This window comes from Paramisgurnus dabryanus, chromosome 4, assembly GCF_030506205.2.
Source record: "Paramisgurnus dabryanus chromosome 4, PD_genome_1.1, whole genome shotgun sequence".
Classification (NCBI taxonomy): Eukaryota; Metazoa; Chordata; class Actinopteri; order Cypriniformes; family Cobitidae; genus Paramisgurnus; species Paramisgurnus dabryanus.
This window is the reverse complement of record NC_133340.1, coordinates 20,950,215-20,976,390: the sequence shown is the minus strand read 5'-3', so window position 1 is coordinate 20,976,390 and position 26,176 is coordinate 20,950,215. Positions and strand designations below refer to the sequence as shown.

The window sequence follows — 26,176 nt, the reverse complement described above, 5'->3', positions numbered from 1 at the left end:
TTTAGTTGTTCTACAAATTGAGCTCTTTCATTCCTTTAAAGCTCAGTGAACAAGCACCTGTTCGGACTTGCAAGTTCAGACTCCGAAGAACGCACTCCCAAGGATGGGAGAACGCTAGTCCGGCTATATTGCAAATGGAACAGCAAAGTTTTTCAGGTTGTCATTCAGTCTAACCAAAACGTGCAGTCCTGGGCTGGTTTCTCTTATTTTAATGCATTTTTAACAAAATATATAAAATGCAAAACCCTGGTTTTGTTTTGAAAATATGAAATATGTGGTTAAGGCAGCACGTGCATACGCTGATTAGCTTAATGTATTTATCACAAAATGAAGTATGATATAATAAAACACAACTACAATAGTCAACATTCGAAGTGGATCAAAACCATTCATAAAAGTTTACATAAAACCAATCCCTAATACCCGTTCTTGTCTTAGGACAACTTTAATAAACGTTTTTGATCCACTTCATATGTTGACTTGTATTTTTATTTTAATACTACAAAACTTTGTACAATATGAAATAAACACAATAAAAAAAAATCAGTTAAAGTAAAGCACAGTAATTTACTAATTATATAAAAATAAGTGATTTAAGTTATGAAACTTAACTTTAGCATCAGTTAAAAGGATAATAATAAATAACAGACTTCATAATGAATAATTAATAGAAATAAATTGATGAGACAAAAAAATGCCAGTTAGATATATCCAAAGGCAATATTTTATGTTTGACCATCAGACACCGAAGGTCAAGCACCTGCACTGAGACAGCGTCAAATTTTAGATGGACTTGCCAAGATGAGGCTGCCCTTGTCGGTGTATAGGCCTTTGCTGCTGACCACCCGCTGTTTCCCGGAACTCACATATCTAAAAGGAAATTTAAATATAGGTGCTATCTTTACTAACCAAATATTTGAAGTTTATTCATCTATATTCTCAACTAAGTGGCTCTAAAAACTAAATTTTATGACATAGAAAGAGTTAATTATGCTTTTGCTTTTTAAGTAAAATCACTAAAAGCATTCTTTCAGCTGGAAAAAATACTTCCCTGACCGACTGTGAACATAACAGAATGTTTAACCTTATATGTTTACTTTGCTGAGGGTGCTGCACAGGGATACACGTAACCATTGGGTACAGCAGTCGTAGATCTGTTTTATAGTAAATAAAACTGCTATTGACCAGTCAGAAACAAGGACTGGAACTAGAACCATAGAAGCAGAGCCATACAAAAAAACATACAATGACTTCAATTTGTAACAAATTGATGATTTTATTTAAATGGAAAGCAGAAAATATAGTACAACAGAAATATAATATAAAGGTTATAACAAGGGGGCAAGCAGAAGAGAAACAATTACACTGGCCACTAGGGGCAGACATAGGGGCTGAGCTAAAACTCTCTGTTCTCAACAGAAGGAGGCCCAGATTGAAGAAGGTGGAAGAGGTTGTTTGGTACTGTTTAATTCTTGAATGAAAACATGTGAGTTATTGTTTTGTGTCTATACTTAAAAATAAAAACTGAGAGACAGGAACGATTCTAAAATTAAGTTGATTTGACACAGAATGACCAGCAGGTGTTCACCATTACTGTCTTAATCATCACTTCATTATCTCATTAACTTTAACACTGTTCAATGTTAATTTAACACTTTGTAGATTGAGATCATATATACTCCCAGCAGTGTTAATTTAGTTTTACTGTGTAGTCTGTATTTGAAGATTTGTCTCTTAACGGTGTAAAGGTAGTCTGCCAGGTTGTATTTTCTGTGATATTGTATTATTTGGCACCATATGAATGAAGCGGAAATGGTAATGTGGTTATTCCTCATCAGGACACTGTCCCACCATTGGATACAAGGGTTGTACAGTAGTAAAACCAAATTGCAGTGACCCACCACCCTACCTAGCTGGCACATTGCACTGTATGGTCAGTCTTCTGTTTTATTCTTGATGTATGGTTAATGCTATCTAATCTTTCCTTTTAAACTGATGTTAATGGAAAGCTTAAGTGATTGTTACCTTGATGTAAAATATTAATCATTGTGAGAACATAACTTTACATGTTTGAAAATGACAGTTGCTTTTTTTGCAAAACTTTATTTTTGTGCAAAACTATAAGACATTAAATTGGCTCCATAGAAAGCTAGTGAATGAACAGAGACACAGTGGCGCTTCAAAACAAATGCGTCAGTAGCCTACATCTTGTTCATTATATCACAATATCTGAGCTTCGCAATATTTTCTGCCACACTGCTCTTATTCAATACAATGGATTGTTTTAATAGGCAAGGCAAGTTATTTGTATAGCACATTTCATACACAGAGCAGGGCTCAAAATTAACTTTTTCATTTGGTAGCACTGGTGCTCCCAACTTTGAAGAGTTAGGAGCACCAGCAAAAATTTAGGCGCACTCATCCAAAAATTATGAAGCACCAAAACTACGATGTATAAGTTATTAGATATATTTTATTAATAATTAAACACCACAACTGGTGATACAATAAATACATCTGTATCAGTAATCTTGATTTAAAACAGTTACCAAAGGCACAATACAGTCAGTCGTTTAAATACTGCCACCTGCTGGTAGAAAGGGGGAACAGTTTGGTCCATTACGGTGGAAACCACATTAAATATTAATTTAATTATATAATATAGCGCTAACAGTAACAACTCTGCACACACAATAAGTTCTTAGTACTGTATTGAACCAAACAATGCGCTCATTAAACGTGAATGGTGATGTGTACGTGGATAGGAGTGATATTAAATCACAGTAATAAATTACTGTTGCTAACATATTTCTTTCGGTTCAGGTTTATATAAGCCTATTTATTTATTGATTTTTTTTCTTCTAACGTTACTCTGGTGTAACGTTAGTGCTGCATATTATTATGTCTGTTCTAAAACCTTGGTTTTTATTTTGATAGGCTGCATTTACTATAACTTCCGCGTCACGTGGCCAACCTGTCTTTCTTTTTATGTAGATCTTCAAACGGAGAAATGAAAAAAGTAATTTCCAAAAACCAAAATCGGACCGTTATTTGAATTTGGTTTAGTCGTTTTTTGTTTTTGGATTCAGAAACCAAAAACGGAAGAACGGCTCTTTTATAGCGTTTTTTTTTTTTTTTTTTGAAACGACAAACGAAAAACGTGTGGTTTCTCGTTATTTTGTTTTTTTGTTTAAACGAAAAAACAAACTATCAAAACGTACACGGACTTTCACATTTTTGCGCTTTACGCACCAACGACAACGTAGCACGGCAACAAGGAATGATTGACATTAATATTAGCCAATCTGCGGTCTTCATTAAACGCAATAACTTAATGTTGAAATTTGATTGGTTATGTGATGTTGGAGAGAACACTGAACCTGGAACAGCACACAGCATACACAATCTAAATCAAGTCACACCACAAAATAGGCAGTCGCAAAAATGCTCCCAAATATATTTTACAGATTTTTACAGATTAAATTTCAGTCGCATATGCGACCAAAACAGTTGCAATTTCGAGCCCTGACAGAGGTCATTCAAAGTGCTTTACATAGAAATGAGAAAACAATATATAAAAGAGAAAAAAAAAAAATAAGAGACACACGATAAAATCACAATAAAACAAAGATACATGAGAATTTAAAATAACAATTAAAAAACATTATTGTGATTTTAATAAAAACAGTTTAGAATATGTTAATAGATCGTCAAATATTTTTATTTGAATCAGCCCTTAGGTTACCGATGTAGGTAGTGATTTATAATACAAAAATTGCATTACCTTTGCCTGCATAAACTGTTTATTTCCTTTTTGAATGACAACGTCAACATTGTTGCGGTTTTATTATACCAGAAAATTAATGGTGGTGGACAAAATAAATTGTGGATGAAGGGTTTAATACAGGTTCAAGTTTTAATCTAAGATTTGTTAATCGGTGTTAAAATGTAAGTGGCGCAACACATCTCAAATTAAAATTAAACTGAGATCAACAAACCCTAGATTAGCTCTGAACTCTGCTTAATTTAAAGGGGCCATATCAGAAGACTTTTTTAAGATGTAAAACTGATGTAAATGCATAAGCAGTGATCCAATAACAATTGCTTATTTTTGATGATCAAAAGATTGATTCTCACAGATTCTCACAAATCCATTTTCTCTTCTGTGCGCATGGAAGATCATTCCAGTTGTTTAGGATAGGTTTTAAGAAACTCAGGATTTCAACACAGTCCCCATTATCACGGTCGTTATTTGGCTCACCTTTGTCCCAAAACCTGAAATGTTTAATCAGACTTTCAGATGCTGTACAGTATATACTAGTGATTATCTAAAAAGGAACATTTTAGACACATTTTGTCAAAAGCCATAACAAGAACCATGAGATGTTTGGTTCTCTAACAGTCAAGGGTGTGAAAACAGCAGAAATATTATTATTATTATTAATAATCAGCCAGTATCTAAAACAAATACAGCTTTTAGGGACCATGTCACAAGACTTTTTTAAGATGTAAAATAAAAATAAAAGAGTACACATGTGAAGTTTTAGCTCAAAATACCATATCACTGAAAAAAATATTCGTTGAATTTAATAAATTTTTAATGTAAGTGGTTGCAATCAATTTATTTAAGCTACATTTAAACAAAAAAGATTAGTAAAATAAAATATAAAACTTTTGTTTAAATGTAGCTTAAAGGGGACATATTATGACTTTTCACAAGTATGTGGTAAAACTTCACAACTGTTAGTACAAAACTCAAGGCAGATCATCAAAAAGTCAGTTTTTTCAAAAATTTAATGACATGTTCAATTGACTTAGTACAACACACAAAATTATACATTCACTTTTTCACCACACTTAATCATTGTGTCATCAAAGAAATAACTTTCATATGAAGTAATTGTCTTTCACAATGCAATGCTCTTAATACTTTTGATACGCTTCTCATCTCATTTGCGTAAATGCATTTGACCAGCACTAAATCCAACCGATCTTAATGGTTAAACACTGAACCATTTGGTAAACATATATATTTTTATTTCAACAATATACAGTATATGGATTTTGAGAACTACAGAAATAAAACCTGTGTTTGTACGAACATATAAATTATGTGTAACCACACATGATAAAATACTCTTTATTGCTAATTGATTTTACATAGTGGTAACCAAAGTTGGTCATTACAGTAGATACAGTTTACTGTAAAAGTGGGGCTGAAACACTGGCAATGTATTTCAACATGAAGCAGGACAGACAGCAAGGAATAAGAAGATCTTGTGGACAAGGGATCCGTCAGAGAGGTGGGCATAGGCACCCACAGAGAGGTCAAAGAGATGGACGAAAACCTACGGCCAAATGCTCAAGACAGGCTTGATCCAAATTACTGTAATGTAATGTAATGTGTGCACTTAATTTTATGTTTTCGTTTAGTTACATTATAGAAAGTATAGCTATGTTACTATTATATCTGAGAAATAAAAACTACTGTAGTTTGCTCAAATGATTGTAGGCGATGTCTTCATTGATCCTTCACTTGATTACACATAGAATGAATATTTTGGAAATTATAGATTATGTAAGTAATGTAAGTTTATTGCCTAATGTGAAACTGTGTAATATGTATTTTATAGTACTGTAGCATATTAATTTAAGCACTTTTAAGGCTGATTTGAAACATTTATCTTGTATTGTTGTACAAATTATTTTCCCATTAATTTTCAATTGAGGTCATATTGATGGGGCACTCCCGCAAATACTTGCCTTTAATGACATTAACTTTTATTGGCTATGTCTTGTAATAAAAACTTTTGAATATGTAAATATGCTGTTCATGTTGCATTTACACACCGGGTAACCAGCAGATGTCCTCAACACGCTGTGTTTCGTGTAAGTCTAAACAGTGAATCCAGTTTGTGTAATCTAAGTTAATATCTTACCTTTTGGCATAGTCAGTGTGTTAGGAAAAAAGCATTATGTAGTGAATTTCACAGCAACTGCATCAGCGCTGCATACCTGAGGTAATTTTATGTTATAGACCTCAGTAATGAGCTTGTCCACTGTCATTTCAAGTGCGCGTGCACTTGAAGTTCAAATAAATTTGATTGGCTATCAATGGTTTATGGTTCAACAGGTGGGGAAAAATTCCTCAGAAAGTGATCCCAATGATCATTGTATCGGTATCGTTATAATGTGAATGGCCCTTAAGTATGGTGCCACAAAATAAATGTGGTGATTTTTTAAGCGGATAAAAAATAACTATATTGTATAGTTCGACCTAGGCGCACAGTAACCTCATCACTCCTGACTACTCTTGCTCAAACTTTCCTCAACATTACTGTGCCCGAGGTCGTAGTGCTGCAAGCTAAGTGCACTTCCCCCATAGAATAGTTCAAATTTTTAATCTGCTTAAGTTAAACTTATCATCCATGTTTAGAAAGTAACTCTGCAAGCAAGTTGTAATTTTAGTTTTTCAAACAGAGATGGTGATAGAGAAGCAAAAGTGAAAGATTGCAGCTTTTTACGCTGCTTCAGTGTTAGTGTTTAGTGTTTTACTGTTTATGAAAAGGTTAGAAAGAAAGGGTTGTTTGAGGAACTGAAAGGGGTTCTTCTATGGCAACACCATGAAAAACATTTTAAGCACCTTTATTTTTAAGAGTGTTGTATATACTTATTTACAACAGTAACAGAAGTAAAACAAAAAGGCACATACAGTACAGAGGTTGTTTGCTTACGATTTATTCAATGGTGTGTTATCCACCCAGGTCATGCTTCCTTCCTTTTCTATGTCAGACAAACCAATCCACACTCTGCCCTTGGCAATTGAAGATATGTATCTCTATGTATATAAAAAAGCTAATATATAATTTCATCTCATTCTTTACCAATTCTCTTACTACTTATACAAACTCTACCTGTTCTTCTTCAGTGTTGATAATGACCAGATCTTGACCACGATCCCTGCAGAACTGCCTGCTGTCAGACCAACTCTTCATCTCAGTGGATATGAAATACATGTACGACCCTTTCAACACACAAAAAGCACATATCACAAATACACTTATTCTTATATTTAACCAACACGCCAGTTATACAAACCTGATTTCTTCATTAGTGCATCGTTCAAATTCTTGACTTTGGACTCCAACTGCAGTTTCTTCTCACTCATAGAGCTAAAGTTTTTCTTTAGCTCTTCTTTCTCATCAGTCAAATGTTTGTTATCGGTCTCCAACTCCAGTTTCTTCTGACTCAAAGAGTTAAAGTTTTTCTGAAGCTCTTCTTTCCTGCCCTTCAAACGTTTGTTATCGGTCTCCAACTCCAGTTTCTTTTGGCTCATAGAGTTAAATCTTTTCAGCAGTTCTTCTCTTTCATATGTCAGTTGACTGAAATTCATCTTCAGGGTGCTCAGAGTTTCATTGTATTCTTCAAATATGTTCATGTAGCCCATCTTCATCAGATCTCTCTCTGTGGAGAGTTTAATGTGCTGCACCATGATGGCAACCAGCAGTAAAACACAGATGAGCCCGAGTAACACTGTAATCATCACAAACCATCTGCTTCTTTCTGTTAGAGATGAGAAAAACAGCACAAAATTACACTTAAATAATATTTCCATATTATCAGAAATTAAATTTCAAATAAATTATTATTAGATTTGTAACAATCCCTTAAATTTTAATGACATGTTCTTACTTCTGGTTAGAGCTTCACTCTGGTTCTGACTTTGTGTTTGAGGTCCAGATGTGTTCACGTTAACCTTTTTCGGAATATTTTCATAAATGGCTTCTATTTCCATTGTTTGCTTGGTATGATCAGAGATGATCTGCTGTCTTTGAATAATCTTTGAGTGCTGTGTATTATAGTGTCAACTTTTATCAGGATGTGGTTTCATAACTCAGATAAACTAGTGACCTTTTACTGTATAGAGAAACTCATATCTGTCTCAAATACAGTCAGTCAAGTGTCAAGTTTTTTTACACTAATACTAAAATGACCAGCAGAAACTTGGTTTATACTGGTCTTCCTGGTGAATCTCATATTGAGTAATGGCATCGAAAACATAACATATGCTGCTGTCCCCCATGCTCTTTGTCTTCTCCATCGTTATGTCATCCACTGTTGACCTCTTGTAAAAAGCATTTTGATTTTCTATGTTCACAACTACAAAAGCCACATCAAATGTTTTCTAACTTCATATGTCCAGATCTTCTACTGATCTGTTGCAAACAACACTGGAATCTAGCGAATCCTTATTTCTATCACTTTTGAGGAAAGACTCTGAGTATTAAGACTCTGCTGACTGCACTTCTCTCTAAATGTGTTGCTTTTTTTAAAATATGGGTGACATTTTACACACTGCTTGAATGCAGATGGTTAGAAATACAAGCCTGTTAGTTACAGTGTCGTTTTCTTTTAACAGCCCTGCAAGCAAGCCTACAATGGCTCTTTATGGGCCCACTTAGGGCTATCCCAAGGGCCCCGCGCAGGTTTGCTCACTGGCAAAATGTTGGCCCCTTAGCGCTGGTCCTGCATGGACAGTTCTCACTTAGCCCCAGGAAGCTCTTATACAGAAAAATCCCCAGAGTTAAATAAACACTGCTGGATGTATATATTGTCACAATCTTACAGAGTGTTAAAAAGTAACACTGAAGCAGAATTAAAAACTCTGTTATCCTCTTTCTAACCATCTCTGTCTAAAACCTAAAATTGCATTTTACATCTTACTTGTAGAGTCATTTTCTTACTTCAGGTTTAGAATTTGTTTCATTTAAAGTCACAGTTATCGTGATCAGTGTTTGTTTTAGTTGAACTTGACTCTTGACTCTTGTTGACTGCTATAACTTTGTGTGTTTAAAACATGTTTGTCGTCGGACCGATAGCACTCTTTTCACTGGTGACTTTGTGTGTGAGGCCACATAAATGTTACAATGCTGTCATTAAGTTGAAGTTATCACATTATAACGTACAGTCCTCGCTCCGCCCTGCTCACTCACTGTTTGGTTTCATTACAGTGTACTTAGTACTGAGCTTCCTCCGCTGTCCATAAGATGCCTCTGCGCACCAGCCATTTCAAACCCAGCCTCCAGTATCTGGGCCACGCCTCCTTTTTTGCATACACTCCTCAATCCTCAAATGCCTAATCCTAAATCCTAAATAATTAAATGCCCAATCTTAAATCCTCAATAGCTTAATGACCAATTGCCCAATCCTAAATACAAAATTCATTTTCGACTTCGACTTTTAATTTTCGACTTTTATTTTTCGACTTTTAGTTTTCGACTTCTTCAACTTTTAGTTTTCGACTTCAACTTTTAGTTTCAAATTTAGACTTTTCGTTTTCGTTTAAGACTTTTAGTTTTAGACTTTTAGTTTACAATCTGACCCGAAAACCCCTCCATACTAGTGTGCATTTGGGATGCACAAATATCAAGCATAATACGTTTTTCCATAGCCCCTTAAAATCCAGTCAGTAAGTAGTTTAATCAGTTGATGATCCTTATTATTATGTACCAACCACCAAAGAATTGCACACAAATTCATAATTTTTCTTTTGGTTATGTGTGTGAACATAACATAAATGAGGTCACACCCAAAGACTCATTTAAGTAGAGGATTTATTAAAGGGTAACCCACAATTTTCAGAGGAATCAAAGGTTAAAGAAAAAACTAGAAGAAACATGACCACTGCCGAACTGGTCCCGTGGCGTAGTCCCCCACCAAGGCAACAACAACATAAACAAATGGCTTTTGTGGAGTAAATTTAATGCAACTTCCGGTAGACTTCCAAATAGGATCAATAAGAACAGAGTCCTTTTAAAGTAGTTTATTTCTGATAACAAGGGAAATAAATGACAAGTCATATACCTTTGTTCAACTATTACACTGAGCTAACATTACTTTGTAAAATTAATATATACATAGTTAGCTGCAGGTCCTTGAATTCTTGCCTTCTATTATTAAAATAAAAGAATAAGAGACCAATATTTAGAACCCACCAGTGTTTTTTTTTTCTATTTGTTCATGCTGACCAGAGTTGTAAGAGATTATTAATTCAGAATAACAACATATGTGTTGCAGGCACATAAAAAGATAAAAAGCACTTCACTTATCCCAGTGAGTAGAGAACACACGCACACACTCAGAATGCAGTGGTTAGCTATCACCGCGGTGCCCAGGGAGCAATTAGGGATAAGATGCTTGCTCAAGGGCACCCCAGTCACAACATGCCATTGTGAGACTCCAACCAGCATGCTTCAGATTATATACCCGACACTTTACAGTGTTTCCCACAGGATTTTGAGAGTTTTGTGGCTGTGATGACGTCACACGCTAATTAGCATATATGTGACGTCATCACGTGTTTGAGTTTGATCGAGTGTTGGCACCTGAAATATGTTTCACTTCTACTCTTTGATCTGTCACGTTATATTGCATTTTATCTCAACTGATTGCTATTTTTACATATTATCAGTTCTGTTGTCAGACATAAAATGAGTAGACTATAGCCCTATTCAGATGGGATTAGTTTTACGGTTGTAGATGGCGTAATGTAATTTTACCACAGGACGTCTGTAATATTGATGGTCAATTCAGACTGGATTAGAAATCTCAGTAAAACATTCAGAAGTGGGAGGGGTAGCTCGATTGTGCAGCAGGTCACCTCTCTCGTCGTCATGTGCACGTTACCTTGCTTCCTGATATCAACATGACACAGATGAAAAAACTCGAAACACTGTGTTTAATTTCAGTTTGGGGAGAACGTCAGTTTTAGGAACAGTTCCGTGCCTCTGAGAAGTGAATTTGACTTTTTAAAGTTTGTGTTGTGGTATTCAGGAACTGACTTGTTTTTTCACCTAGAACGCAAGTAAATGCTTAAGCGCTTTTATATTTAAAAGAAACCCGCAAAATAACAGGAAATTACGAAATGTACATGTATATTTACAGCTGGTCTATAAATCACCATACATTTACATTGAAGTCTTACTGCTGTTGCTCTTCTCATCAATGTCTTGTTATGAGCCCTTTTTTTATTTAAATGTGAGTTTTATTATCGCGTATAGCGTAGACAATTGGGTGCAAATTCAGAAATATTAGAAAATACACAGTAACTGTTACAAAAAGTTACTACAAAACACGTGCGCAGGCATACCGCATCATAGAGAGGAAGAGAACGGGTGTGAGTGTGGGAAACACTAATGCTAACCTTTCGTCAAGTCATGATAAACTCAATCAGCCGTCTTCTCTGTCAGTGAAATCTATGACTGTTAACGTTTACGCGAAAAATAAAGTATACGGAGGAATGGACATTGAAAACACCGCCACCTTTTCACTTTTATGTGAGAGAGAGAGGCGCGCGCGGCATGCCACATTAGAGAGAGGGAGGGGGCGTGCTGGGTGCTTGCAACAATGAATTAAAACGTTTTTAAACCGTAAAATGTAAATGGGAATCATGAAAAATCTATTTGTGGCGGCCAGTGTTGATTCTGTGGCGGTGCGCCACGAGTAAATCAATGTATAGGAAACACTGCTTTATCAACTTGACCTCTGCTGGTATGAAACTTGATAAAATATGTGATGTACATTGAGGAATATAAAAGCACTTGATGGGGCATCTGACCAATCAGAGAGAAAAAAAAACACAATGATTACAGTTTGTCATTTTTTATTCAAATAGAAAGCAGACTTAAAAAAACTGAAATATAATGTTAATATTATAAACTGACACAAACGCAAACAGAATAGTTGGAAACAGTTACAGTGTGCCACTGGCCACTAGGGGTAAATTAATATTGGGGCTGGGGACCGAGCTAAAACTCTTGGGTCCGAACAGATGGTGGCAGCCATATTGTGCAGCCAATAATACATTATACAACAGAAATTATAGCAGTAAAGCAGTTTAAAGTAATTTAGCTGCCATCGTTTTAAAAACAGAAGCGTCAATCAGAAACTGATTTAAATGCATAAGCACTGATCCAATAATTATGGCTTGAAAAGTAAATAAAAACATTTTTTATTATCACAACATTGATTCTCACAGATTCTCACAAATCCATTTTTTCCTCATTGAGCATGGAACATCATTCCAGTTGTTAAGGATAGGTTTTGAAGAACTCAGGATTTCAACACAGTCCTCATTTCCACGGTCGTTATTTGGCTCACCTTTGGCCCAAAACCTGAAAGCGTTTAATCAGACTTTCAGATGCTGTACGGTATATACTAGTGATTATCTGAAAAGGAACATTTTAGAGGCATTTTGTAAAAAACATAACAAGAACCATCAGCTGTTTGGTTCTCTCACAGTCAGGGGTGTGAAAACGGCTGAAATATTATTATTATTAATCAGCCATTATATCTAAGACAAATACAGCTTGCACATGATTCATGTTTTAAAGTGCCCTTCTTATGATATTTAAAAGTTGCCTAATATTGTTTTGAAATCCTCTTCAACAGGTTTTTAAGCAATACCATGTAAGTCTAGCTCACGGGGTCCCCCTACAGTTGGGAAACAATATTGTCTTCTACTACTGTTGTAAAATCTGTCATGGTTACACCAGGGGTAGTCTCAGCCTCAGACGTCATGCCCAAAGACTGTTGGCTTAACAGTATTGAAGGTCTGGCTACGCGAGACTACACCAGGGGATACACGTGTGAAACCCACAAACTCTGCATATATTTCAGCATATTATATATTAAATTATATTACATCATTATACAATATACAATATATTCACACTATATACAATATAATATCCATGGGTTTTATTTTTTTTAAACACCAAAAGATCACGTAGCTCACATTTACAAGCCAGCGTTATTATAGTAGTCTATTATCTACTGTTTTACAGAATGGATATGCCAATTCAATTTATGTGTTGTAAATCAATGTTTGTGTGATAGGTAATAGCCATATATCGTCAATATTAGAATAACAAGCTACCATAGATGAATCTGCAAAGTTGAAAAATCGATTTGCATTATAGCCTGAGGTAAGACATTTTCACCAGAAAAATAAATAAACAAACATGATTATCAGCCTGCAGTCATCAGGCTAGTTAGCCTAAAATATTAATTTGTCCATCTAATAATGTATTATTAACTTGCAAGAATGTAGCCCCTACCAAACTTGTACACACGATTTAGACATATAATAATAATAATAATAATAATTTGCTCCTCTACTAGCATTACTTGATTCATGAAGAGAAATGGAGGACCAGATAGATTCCGTAACATAGTCAGGCAGACAACAAATTACTTCAATACTTACTAGTCTAACAGCATGACGGCTAAGTCAGCATCGGTCGGGCAGCCCTCCTTTAGCTCACCTCAGCGAGCAAATGCTGTACCAGTGTTAATCCTCGTATCCTCGCCTTTAATTTTTTCACTCTCTTCCTAGACTCCTCAGACAAAACCTTTGCCTTCTTGGGTTTTGTTGCTGCTTCAGTGGCCATGATAACAACATACACTCGTGTGACAGCACAAACAAATGCTAGTTAGGCTCTCACATCTGAATTTGACGAAATGTGGGTGGGGGCGGAAGTGAGGTATGCGGTAAAGCAGTCAGATTTTGTAGTTCTTTTTGTACTCGGGTTACTACACGCACCCCGAAGTTCCGTGGTGCGAGTAAAAGCTATACAGGCCCCGTCAGGCTATGGCATACATGCCATTCAACCTACTGTAAGTCAATGTACCATCACAAGGGTCATGGAAATATATTATGAAGGTTGAAAAACTACTTGGTGTTGCTTTATAGGTGTATATATATATATCACCTAATTTATTAAAGATAGTGAAACGTTCCATTCGAAGCAGTTCACAGATTCAGGCCATTTCTTAGTTTTGGTAAACCATTCTCTGCAAACATCTGAAAAATTTGGTTGTTCAGATTTCGCCTGTTTTGGTAGGTAGCAAGGCCAATAACAATAATACCGCCCCATTAATCTCCAATATCCAACCATGGCACTGTCATTTAGTGCAGATAGAAAGAGAGAGAGAAAAAAATGACAGCACTCATCTCAGCATCATTGTGATCAGTGTTTGCATTTCATCCTTTCATTTTGCATTTTAAAGGACACACCCAAAAACGGCACATTCTTGCTCACACCTACAAAGTGGCAATTTTAACCTGCTATAATAAATTATCTCTAGGGTATTTTGAGCTAAAACATCACATAAGTACTCTGGGGACACCAATCTCTTATTTCACAACTTAAAAAAGCCCACAATATGACCCCTTTACAACATGTAACGTATACAAAGATGCACTCTGTCTCATTTACGTGCACACACACACACACACACAGAGGGATGAGAACCATTAAACCAGCTAGAGCATGAGCACTTTAAATGAAAACACAATGGCCCTCATTTATCAAAAGTGCGTACGCCAAATTTCCAGCGTACACCTGGCGTACACCCAAAACCACAGTGACTTTGAGATTTATCAATATGGACGTTGGCGTTCGGCACGCTCAAATCCTACGCCAGCTCAGGAGGTGGTGTACGCACATTTTGAGTTAGTGCAGAAATGCGCAAACAATTCCTAACACCACAAAACGCACTGACAAACTAAAATATATGATATATTATGACCCACTGTAAAAAAACAAAAACATAGTAATTATAAACTTCAGTGTTTATTTTTATGCAACATGTACTTCAATGTTTAATTTGTGAGACTTTACCGAAGCATTTGATTTGTAGGCATATGTATTCCTTCAGTTGAGAGCCTGGGCGCTTTACCTTACGTTTCAGGGCAAAGCATGTGAGCGGAGCGGAGCCTCTGAAGCGGCACATTGCAAGAAAGCACAAGGATGTGCTACGAAAACATGGTAATAATGCATCAAAAGGTAAGCTAATTACATACCATTCGATGATAAATAAGTAGCTACACATGAATAGGTAAGGTAAAATGCTTGTGTTGAATGGAGCCATAAATCCTATCATGATGACATGCGGACAAAATCATGGCCACAAATTATCTTTTATGCTACATTATGAACACTTCTTTTTCTTATTTAGTCTAAAGTATGGCCATAAATATAAAATTCATTCCCAATATTCAACAGTTTGTTCCTTGGAATTAATTATTATAATATTTCGTAATTACTATTACAATTATTATTACTTCAAATTATGAATTAGTCTAGTAAAACATGAGGATGTCGTGGAAACAAATTGTTAATTTGAATTATATACGGAGCTCCGTATCAAACTGGATCTTAGCTAACAAACAACTGTATGTAAATACAGAAACACTACAAAAGTTACTACATTATTTTAAAATATTATTTAAAAATAACTTAACCCAACCATTAAGCAGACATATAATTTAGATGTAGGCAACAGTAAATAATAATAATAATAATAATAATAATAATAATAAATAATTATTCTTCTAAATATCAATTAAGCGTCATTAATAATAAAAATAATAATACATATATTACAAAACGTCATGCAATTATTAATGTGTCTTTAATCCTGCTCTTTAAACTCCCAAATAAAACAATTTTGTTTCTTTCCACTTCCCTGGTTTCTCTTCTTTGCCGTCTTCCATGTATCAATGTCGTAAAATGAGGGCGTGGGGGAGGTGGAGACTTGAATTTATATGGGCGTGTTATTCTAATGACGATCGTTTTCAGCCGCAGCATTTATGAAGGGCAGATATTGCTTACACCTGAATTTCAGAGGTACGCACAGCTTCATAAATCAGGCGGTGAGAGGAGTGTAACCATAATCTTACGCCAACATATACGCCCATTTCTACGCAAGAATGATAAATGAGGGCCAATGTGAGCACCAAGCTTTAAAGCACGGCTATTCAAATCTTACCCTAGAGCAGTGGTTTTCAACTCCAGTCCTCGGGCTCCCCCTCCCAGAAAATTTTAGATGTCTTCCTATATGAAACACCTGAATCCACTCACCCAGCTAACAAAAAAAAGTTCTAAGAACGTTCCCTGAAAGAATGTTACATTTTACCATTTTTAAACGTTATGACAATGTCATGTTTTAATGTTCACACAATGTTTAAAACAACAACTGTTGGTAACACTTTATTTTACGACCCGCAAAGTACCGCGTAATTAAACCGAATTTACAGCGTACCTATTTGTAACAACAGAGTACCTCTACAGTACGTACTTGTAGTTATAAGGGAATAATATTTTAAGTTTGGGGTAATAAGGGGGTAAGAATATATGGAAAATTATTCTCTAAGTATTTCATAACTACAGGGTACCTATTGTAATATTACGTGGTATGTATGACTTACGTCTATGGGTAATATGGTCTATGTGTAATAGGTTTTTTTTTTTCATATTTGCTACTTACCTGATGAAGTGTTTTGTATAGCCTACAGTTGATGTCTACAAGCCACGTCGGCAAATAAAATATAACACACAATAAAGATAATAGCAACTTGTACCTCTTTGATCTGTATATGTATACAGGAGTTACCAGGTAACTCTTATATTTGCGGGCTGTAAATTGAAGTGGGGCTTATTCCCCGCTTGTTCTGTGTATGTACCAGGTAACTCTCATATTTGCGGGCTGTAAATTGAAGTGGGGCTTATTCCCCGCTTGTTCTGTGTATGTACCAGGTAACTCTCATATTTGCGGGCTGTAAACTAAAGTGGTGCTTTGTTCACCTCTTGTTAATAAATGTTATAGGGTAAATACCATAAACATACAGAATATTGTTATTTTTATTTTAAAACAACTTATTTCAAAACATCTTTAAAACACTATAATTAAGCCAACACTTAATGTTTATTATCACATAACTTTTATTTAAAATAAAAAGTCATGACAATTTTTCATTGTTTTTGCGGCTTGGCTTCCTCTGTTGGTGTTCTTGTCCACTCGGATGATGAGTTGATGTCGTCTCACAAATGCTGTTCTGCATTACATATAAAAAACATAAATGAAAGCCTTCAGTAAATGTTTCTTCACTGTGCCTTGACAGAAACAGAGTTTTCTAAGCCAGTTACGTTTATAAATTTTAGGCTTACTTATGTGCTAGCTAACCTGCTACCGTTAGCTAGCAACTTTCTTGAAAAACATTGTTTGAAATGCGTGAGTCATGTATTAACAAAACCAGTCACCTTATTCAGCATGCGGAACCTGCTAACATCATTCGCAGCTGTACTCCACAGTGTAGAACGTTTTTAAAATCTCTTAAAGAAATTTCACCTCAGGATCGCGTTCCAGCAAACCTCCTGCAGACGACCGCGCGCTCTACACCTGCGCAGTAGTCTACGCATGTAGTCGTCTTTTGCTTTAGCGGGAGCTAATATCTGCTGTTGTTTCATTCTGGTTTGCCATTGCATAAATTATATTTGGCTAAAATACTTGTGTTTACAGTAAATAAATTGCAAAGCACCACTTCAAATATGTCCGCAAATGTAGGAGTTTCCTGGTAAATAGGGAATAAGTTGCTATTTTTATTGTACTTACCTTAAAAAAACAGATAACCACATTAAATCAGCTTGACTTTTGTTATTAAAAGCAAGTAATATAGGCTACTAAAATAAAAGTGATATGCTGTTATATTTATTTGTCGATGTGGCTCGTAGACATTGACTGTATACAACATTCAGTAGTCAATATGAAAAATTCACAATAAAAAATAAATAAAACATAATTTCCCCATAGACTTGACTAAGTCATACATACCACGTAATATTACAATAGGTACCCTGTTGTTATAAAATACTTAGAGTATAAATAATTTATAATTCTTCATATTCTTACCCCCTTATTACCCCAAACTTAAAATATTATTCCCTTATACCTACAGGTTACCTACCCTGTTGTTACAAATAGGTACGCTGTAAATTCGGTTTAATTACGCGGTACTTTGCGGGTCGTAAAATAAAGTGTTACCCAACTGTTTATTATATTGACTTGTTTGATGGTTATGTAAATGATAGAGAAACATTGCATTTTATTATTTTAAAACTGTTAGAAAATTTTTTTTCTGAATGTTCAGTAAACAAATTGCTGTAGAAACACAATTCACTTATTAGGTTTAGATGTTGATGTTTTGTTTCATTTTAAGTCACCATTATTGTGATTAGTGTTTGTTTTAGTTGGACTCTTGACTCTTTACATTTTGCTTGCTAGTTTTTCCTGGTTGTGTTAACTTTGTGTTAATACACTATATTTGTTATGAACGTGTAAAGTTAATAGTGTAATTCTGTGGTTCTTGATGCATAATGGTAAAGATCATCACGTTATTAATGTACTTATCAAAAGTTTATTTTCTGTCAAAAATGTAAATGAGATCCAGCACTTTCACAGCAGTTTGTCATTAAGGAGTTTTAGAAACTTTGGACAAAAAATATCCGCTGAAAAATTGGGACGCACAAACATCAAGAATCAGACTATGAATCTAAGTGAGGGCTGCCCATGCAGGGCCAGTGCTAAGGGGACAACGTTTTGCCAGTGAGCAAACCTGCGCTGGGCCTTTAGGCTATGCCTATACAGGGCCTTCGTAGGCTTACTTGCAGGGTGTTTTTCTCCATGGCAAAATGTATGTCATTGTACTTCTTCAAGTAGTGACCTATTAACATTTTACATTTTCGGTTAAACTTATCATCCATGTTTAGAAGGAAACTCTGCAAGCAAGTTGTAATTTTTTGTTTTCAAACAGAGATGGTGATAGAGGCAAAATTGAAAGATTGCAGCTTTTAACTCTGCTGCAGTCTTACTTTTGTGTTTTACTGCTTATGAAAAGGTTAGGAATAAAGGGTTGAACCTGAAAATGGTTCTTCTATGGGAACACCCTGAAAAACTTTTTAAGCATCTTTATTTTTTAAGAGTGTTGTATATACTTATTTAGAAACAGTAACAGAAGTGAAACAAAAAGGCACGTACAGTACACAGATGTTGTTTGCTTACGTTTTAATTAACGGTGTGTTATCCACCCAGGTCATGATTCCTTCCGTTGTTATGTCAGACAATCCAATCCACAATCTGTCCTTGACGATTGAAGATATGTATCTCTGTGTGTGTATATGAAACAGCTAATAATATTTGATTCATGTCAATCTGTACCACACTCTTACTAACTTATACAAACTCTACCTGCTCTTCTTCACTGTTGATAACGACCAGATCTTGACCACGATCCCTGCAGAACTGCCTGCTTTCAGACCAACTCTTCTCCTCAGTGGATATGAAATACATGTACGACCCTTTTAACACACAAAAAGCACAGATCTCAAATATACTTATCCTTCATAAAAAAAATAAAACATTTGAAAAAAGGACCACAACACGCCAGTTATACAAACCTGATTTCTTCATTAGTGCATCGTTCAAATTCTTGACTTTGGTCTCTAACTCCAGTTTCTTCTGACTCAAAGAGTTAAGGGTTTTCTGTAGCTCTTCTTTCTCGCCAGTCAACCGTTTGTTATTGGTCTCCAACTCCAGTTTCTTCTGACTCATAGAATTCAGGCTTTTCGTTAGCCCTTCTTTCTCGCCAGTCAAACGTTTGTTATTGGTCTCCAACTCCAGTTTCTTCTGACTCATAGAGTTCAGGCTTTTCGTTAGCCCTTCTTTCTCGCCAGTCAAACGTTTGTTATTGGTCTCCAACTCCAGTTTCTTCTGACTCATAGAGTTCAGGCTTTTCGTTAGCTCTTCTTTCTCGCCAGTCAACCGTTTGTTATTGGTCTCCAACTCCAGTTTCTTCTGACTCATAGAGTTCAGGCTTTTCGTTAGCTCTTCTTTCTCGCCAGTCAACCGTTTGTTATTGGTCTCCAACTCCAGTTTCTTCTGACTCATAGAGTTCAGGCTTTTCGTTAGCTCTTCTTTCTCGCCAGTCAACCGTTTGTTATTGGTCTCCAACTCCAGTTTCTTCTGACTCATAGAGTTCAGGCTTTTCGTTAGCCCTTCTTTCTCGCCAGTCAAACGTTTGTTATTGGTCTCCAACTCCAGTTTCTTCTGACTCAAAGAGTTCAGGCTTTTCGTTAGCCCTTCTTTCTCGCCAGTCAAACGTTTGTTATTGGTCTCCAACTCCAGTTTCTTCTGACTCATAGAGTTCAGGCTTTTCGTTAGCTCTTCTTTCTCGCCAGTCAACCGTTTGTTATTGGTCTCCAACTCCAGTTTCTTCTGACTCATAGAGTTCAGGCTTTTCGTTAGCCCTTCTTTCTCGCCAGTCAAACGTTTGTTATTGGTCTCTAACTCCAGTTTCTCCTGACTCATAGAGTTCAGGCTTTTCGTTAGCTCTTCTTTCTCGCCAGTCAACCGTTTGTTATTGGTCTCCAACTCCAGTTTCTTCTGACTCATAGAGTTCAGGCTTTTCGTTAGCCCTTCTTTCTCGCCAGTCAAACGTTTGTTATTGGTCTCCAACTCCAGTTTCTTCTGACTCATAGAGTTCAGGCTTTTCGTTAGCTCTTCTTTCTCGCCAGTCAACCGTTTGTTATTGGTCTCCAACTCCAGTTTCTTCTGACTCATAGAGTTCAGGCTTTTCGTTAGCCCTTCTTTCTCGCCAGTCAAACGTTTGTTATTGGTCTCTAACTCCAGTTTCTTCTGACTCATAGAGTTCAGGCTTTTCGTTAGCCCTTCTTTCTCGCCAGTCAAACGTTTGTTATTGGTCTCTAACTCCAGTTTCTTCTGACTCATAGAGTTCAGGCTTTTCTTTAGCTCTTCTTTCTCGCCCGTCAGATGTTTATAATTTGTCTCTAACTTCAGTTTCTCCTGACTCATAGAGTTCAGTGTTTTCTGTAGTTCTTCTTTCTCACCGGTCAGATTGTTGTAATTGGCCTCTAACTCCAGTTTCTCCTGACTCATAGAGTTCAGTGTTTTCTGTAGTTCTTCTTTCTCACCGGTCAGATTGTTGTAATTGGCCTCTAACTCCAGTTTCTCCTGACTCACAGAGTTCAGTGTTTTCTGTAGTTCTTCTTTCTCACCGGTCAGATTGTTGTAATTGCTCTCTAACTCCAGTTTATTCCGGCTCATAGAGCTAAATGTTTTCTTTATCTCTTCTCTCTCGCCAATCAGATGATTGTTATCGGTCTCTAACTTCAGTTTCTTTTGGCTCATAGAGTTAAATCTGTTCTGTAGTTGTTCTCTGTCATCGTTCAATTTACTGTAATTCATATTCAGGCTGTTCAGAGTTTCATTGTATTCTTCAGCCATGTTCCTGTAGCTCATCTTCATCAGGTCTCTCTCTGTGGAGAGTTTATTGTGCTGCACTATGATGGTAACCAGCAGTAAAACACAGATGAGCCCGAGGGACACTGTGATTATCATGAACCATCTGCTTCTAACTGTTAAAAAAACACACAATATCAATCTACACGTGTTATAATTGTTAAGGGTGTTTTCACATCTGTAGTTCGATTCATTTGGTCCGGACTAAAAGCAAAAAATTATCCATTGTAGCTTTTTTGTAGCAGTTTTGGTTCCTTTTCATACCACATTGATTATTCTGGTCCGCACCAGTTAAAATGGACCAAAATTCGGTCGTGTGATAAGATCCACATCACTCATTGGCCACATGTCTTTGAACGTATTTCCTAAACTGCTTCTCGATTGGTCAGAATCAATGTGCAGTAAATTCCAACAGAATACCGGAAGTAAAAAAGGGAGGAAAATACAGCAGACCCCATGAGACAACTGCGTGCTGTACTTATGTCTATGGTTGTTATACATATTTTGTATACAGCACTCTAGACAACTTGTTCATTTCCAGAATGAAGTACGGATGCAGTTTAAAAAAAACAAAGTTTTAATGCACTACAAGTATAGGGATGTCATGGTACCAAAAATCTAGTAGTCGGTACCAATACCACAAAAAGTACACGGTACTCGGCACCCAAGTCGGTACTACAGTGTGTAAAAAAATAACAATTATACTTAAACATTTGTTTTATATTAAAACATTTCAACATTATAGAAAAACTTTTAAGAGCTTCTGTTTAGGTTGTCTGTGTTAATGTTTGTTGACTTTTCTCCTGACTCTCTTGGTGTACATCCTCCTATGGCTGATACTATCAAAAAGAGAATAAGAAAGATATTTTATTTATTGAACATACTGTCTGAAAATTTCTAATAAATCAGCTATAATAAATTAGGTGCACTTAACACACGCACACACACATACTCTGAATGCAAGCATTGGTTTAATATCACTCACGCTGTTGCAGGATGAAAAGAGTTATTAAAACCCTTAACATTTCAATAATTATTTAATCCAGTGACATTAGGCTACATTTTGCAGACAGGATGGCTAAAAGACGATGCATGGTAGCTAGGGGTGTCAACAATAATCGATTCGGCAATGCATCGCAATGCGGGCATGCACGATTCAGCATCGATGCAGCAAAGTGCCATAATCGATTATGTCACTGTTTATTTTCTGGCCTCGAATGGACAATAAAGTTGTGAAGTTTCAATTACTTCCGGGGGCATAACAACAACAATCAAAACGGCTAAGGCGGAGAGATGACCGTGATAGACTGGTAAATAAAAACCCACCCTTCTTCATGGAAAGTGGACATATTGGCACATTTCGGATTCTATGAAGTTAATGGGAAACTAGACAAGACTTATGCTGTGTGTAAAATTCTCATCTCAGGTATATAATTGTCATTGTCTTAAAGCTGCTAAGCTTCCGTTTTTGTTGAGAATAGTTGCACTTGACTTTACTACTTGACTGATTAAAAATTTGCCTTGTTGTGTACAGTAGAATTCTGATGCATCGCAATGCATCGTAGAATCGAATTGAATTGAATCGTTACCTGGTGAATCATAATTGAATTGAATTGTGAGGGCAGTGCCAATGCACACCCCTAATGGTAGCCCATTTATAGATAGTTTATAATGTTGCAAATGCAGCGTCATTATCAAATAACTGACTTACACAAAACATTAACATCTAGCATAAAGTTAGCTGGTTACACGGCATTAATGCCAGCTGCCTCAAACAAACATAATATAGGGTCTGGCTTTCAGTATAAAATTAAAGTTTTACAGTTTTTATATGATGTTAAAATTAATTAAAACCTACCTTGAATTCTTTAAAGAGATCGGGGTGTTTTTCTTTCAAGAGCTTTGCCAAATTCTTTGTTTGATAGGGACAAGTTACTTTAGAAGGGAATCCCGTGTGCTCGTAGGAGGCGTTCTTCCTCTTCTTTAACTCTTGTGAAGCAACAAATACACTCGCGCATATATGCTGCCCCATCAGTACCGGAAGAGTTGTGCAACCTCGGAACCTCTGGTACCAGAGAAAACAAGTACCGTAATGTAAAAAAAAATGTTGGTATCGACTTTGTACCGAAGTATCGGTTCTCGTGACATCCCTAACTGCAAGCAGCGAAGCCCCCAAATTTCTGAGGCTCTGCACCTCCTCGCAACTCCAGGTATGTCTGCGATCTGCCATTGGGCAAAAATTGCTAATAGAAACTGTCAACAAACACTTCCTTATCCCATAATACACAGCACAGCTGACTACGGAAGCTGGTTTAGTCCAAAAATGCGCAGTACTTTTGCAGTAAGGTCTGTTCAATCTTGGATCGTGTTCTTACCACAAACAAACCGCTCCAGAGTTTGTTTGAAAGCGTACCGAGACCTCTTCAAGGTGCGCACCAGAGTTCGATTGCTGCATTCTTACCTGCCCAAACAAACCGCACCAAGTGAGCAATTGAACTCTGATACAATTTAACCGAACTAAACAAAGCAGTTGTGAAAACACCCTAAAACATAAAAATGTTATTAAAACATTATATTACTGATTAAAAAAAGGTATTACTACAATGTGCAAACAACTCTTTAAAGTAATTATCATCTTACTGCAATTGACTGGTTTATTCTGGATGAAACTCCTGCAGTGTTTCTGGGTATCATCTGTGTGATTGTCATTGCTGTTAATATCTTCTCCGCTCAGGTCTCTCAGGTTAAACAAATTTTTGTGCTCTGAACTGAAATAGATGTTCTCTGACTCCATCATTCATGTGTGTCTGCAAAGTTTAGCTGTGATCTTTAGCATGAAGTGATGCGTTTTATAGGACACTTCTCTAAATATTTACATACAGTATTGCTGACTTTCAAAATACAAAACCCCATATTTGGTTAAAGATGTTAAAGGAAAATCATACATAGCAAAAGCCCCAGAGTTAAATGAACATGGCTGTGTGATTATATGACCCCATCTTACAGAGTGTTAAAAAGTAAAACTGAATCAAAGTTACTGAGAAACAATATTTCACTTTTGCCACTCTATCATCATCTCTGTTGGAAACTTAAAATTACAACTTGCTTGCAGATTTACATGGATGATAAGTTTAACTTCTAAACAACTGCTGTATATCTAGTTAAAGGGGTCACATCATGAGACTTTTTTAAAGGGACCATAGCATGAAAACCTTACCTTTTCCATGTTTAAGTGCCATAATTGGGTCCCCGGTGCTTCCATTAACATTGAAAATGTGATAAAAATCAACTGGTGCTCAGTGTTTGCTTTAATTTAGTTTTAACCCTTTACACTAATTGTTAGCTTTTTAGTCTTTCTTAAGCAGTTTTATGGCACAAATGCCAAGCCAAACCGTGGTCAGAAAATGTTGGCTACCTCTTGTTAGAAAGAATGTCAAGAGGATTGATTATTTGATCTCATCTACAATGTTTTGTCAACGTACTGTTTTATTGTCAGTCTAAAATTTAAGGCTAAAAGCATTGAAACAATGAAATGTTTGAATAGACTGTTTAACCATCATACACCATACAATTCAGCTGTTTCTTAATTTAAAGACACACAGACATCGAGAGTCAATTAATTAATCTCATCAATGATGTGACTAACAACATAGCTTCACACTACAACGCATGCTTGTAGTCATGGATAAGTTTTGTTATATGATGGTACACAGCATGCATTGCAAAGCTTTTTTGATATTTTTCCCCACTGATGAGATTCATATACTGATTCTCTATGTTTTTGTTTCTAACTTTCAGAGCTAACACATCAGTCTTAAATAGCAAGTTAAACACTTGTGGTGTACATATAAGTAAGACTAATGTCAGTGACACAAATTCAAACACCACTAATTTTTCTATTAACAAATGTGATTAATGAAAAAAGTTATAACAATCAAAGAAAGATGAATATATTGATGTCAAGGGGCAAGAGCTCAACTAAAGCAAACACTGATCCCCATGATGGTGACTTTAAATGAAACTAAACCAACAGCATTTTTTGTTGTTGTTGTTCAGCAATTATTTTACAGAAGATTTAAAAAATAAAGTATTTCATAATAGTTTTAAAATGATAGAGCATAATGTTCCTCAATCTTCTAACCAAGAAACATTCCTAATGCATTCATATGAACTGGTAATTAGGGCTGAAAGGATTCATCGAGTTACTCGATTAACTCGATTCCAAAAATTCCTCTCAGCAAAAATTCTGCCTCAAAGCCTCGTTAAATTCCTATGACGCGCACTATACGCGCCGAGATCTGATTCACACGGACCATTGTTCAATGTTCATAGGCGTGATACATTTAGAATTTAGTTGCACCCTCATCTCTCTCACGCGAGTTAGACCAATTGCGCAATGCATCACATATGCTTAAACTTTTATGTAGCCACACAACAATAATTTCAGCATGCATTCACTGTATACACCGGGACGTGATGTTGTTTCGAACGGATATTTCACCTTAAATGCACCGAAATGCAAGTGATACAAGCCAAATGCAGCGTTCTTTTGAAAATGAATGTATGTATTTCTGCCGTACCAAACTGCAATGAAGCAACTGGTCTGACTGGGGAATCACTCTTCCTCACGCAAAGCACGCGTGCACACACAAACACACACGCGCACACACAGGTTGTTACCATAGCAAATAGGCTCACCCCAGAAATTATAAATTATTTGTTAGAAGCCTAATGGTAAATTCTGCAGGTGTAGAAATGTACATAAACCAGATATTTACTAGGGCTAGATTACAGCATGAAACCTGTTGTGCATATTAATAATTTTAATTGCTTAATTGGTGGCACTGGCACTTATAAACACTTAATGGGAAGAATGGAAATAAATAGGCTTATTTTTTGTTTTGTTTTAAATAAAAGCCAAATGCTTGATCATTTTACAGCCACATCATTTTCGTTATGCATTATTTGTTTTGGTTGTTTAAACACATACACACAAATTTTTTATCTGATTAATCGA

The 26,176-nt window shown here is 36.0% G+C and overlaps 2 protein-coding genes across 2 annotated transcripts; both read right to left on the bottom strand.

Annotated features, from left to right (window-relative positions):
* Window positions 1-1,393: 1,393 nt before the first annotated feature.
* Window positions 1,394-7,822, bottom strand: LOC135752212 (uncharacterized). Its single transcript, XM_065270620.2, has 5 exons — window positions 7,693-7,822; window positions 7,099-7,563; window positions 6,915-7,024; window positions 6,735-6,838; window positions 1,394-4,275 (listed from the first exon to the last, which is right to left on the bottom strand). Exons 1-5 carry the CDS (start codon window positions 7,793-7,795, stop codon window positions 4,134-4,136), a joined length of 924 nt encoding a protein of 307 aa, XP_065126692.2. The 5' UTR covers window positions 7,796-7,822; the 3' UTR covers window positions 1,394-4,133.
* Window positions 7,823-11,994: 4,172 nt separating this feature from the next.
* On the bottom strand, window positions 11,995-23,959 carry LOC135760423 (uncharacterized). The gene is made up of 5 exons (XM_065274407.2): window positions 23,800-23,959; window positions 19,299-21,275; window positions 19,090-19,199; window positions 18,904-19,007; window positions 11,995-12,173 (listed from the first exon to the last, which is right to left on the bottom strand). The coding sequence occupies exons 1-5, from the start codon at window positions 23,954-23,956 to the stop codon at window positions 12,032-12,034; spliced, it is 2,490 nt and encodes an 829-aa protein (XP_065130479.2). The 5' UTR covers window positions 23,957-23,959; the 3' UTR covers window positions 11,995-12,031.
* Between the last annotated feature and the right edge of the window lie 2,217 nt (window positions 23,960-26,176).

Bases quoted from the DNA above. Each gene is read 5' to 3' on its own strand.
- LOC135752212 (XM_065270620.2), bottom strand. From the start codon at position 7,795: ATGGAAATAGAAGCCATTTATGAAAATATTCCGAAAAAGGTTAACGTG. The intron at 7,564-7,692 runs GTAAGAACATGT...CATCTCTAACAG, and splicing joins GAGTGAAGCTCTAACCAGAA to AAAGAAGCAGATGGTTTGTG. The intron at 7,025-7,098 runs GTTTGTATAACT...GTGTGTTGAAAG, and splicing joins TGCACTAATGAAGAAATCAG to GGTCGTACATGTATTTCATA.
- LOC135760423 (XM_065274407.2), bottom strand. From the start codon at position 23,956: ATGATGGAGTCAGAGAACATCTATTTCAGTTCAGAGCACAAAAATTTG. The intron at 19,200-19,298 runs GTTTGTATAACT...GTGTGTTAAAAG, and splicing joins TGCACTAATGAAGAAATCAG to GGTCGTACATGTATTTCATA. The intron at 19,008-19,089 runs GTAGAGTTTGTA...ATACACACACAG, and splicing joins TCAACAGTGAAGAAGAGCAG to AGATACATATCTTCAATCGT.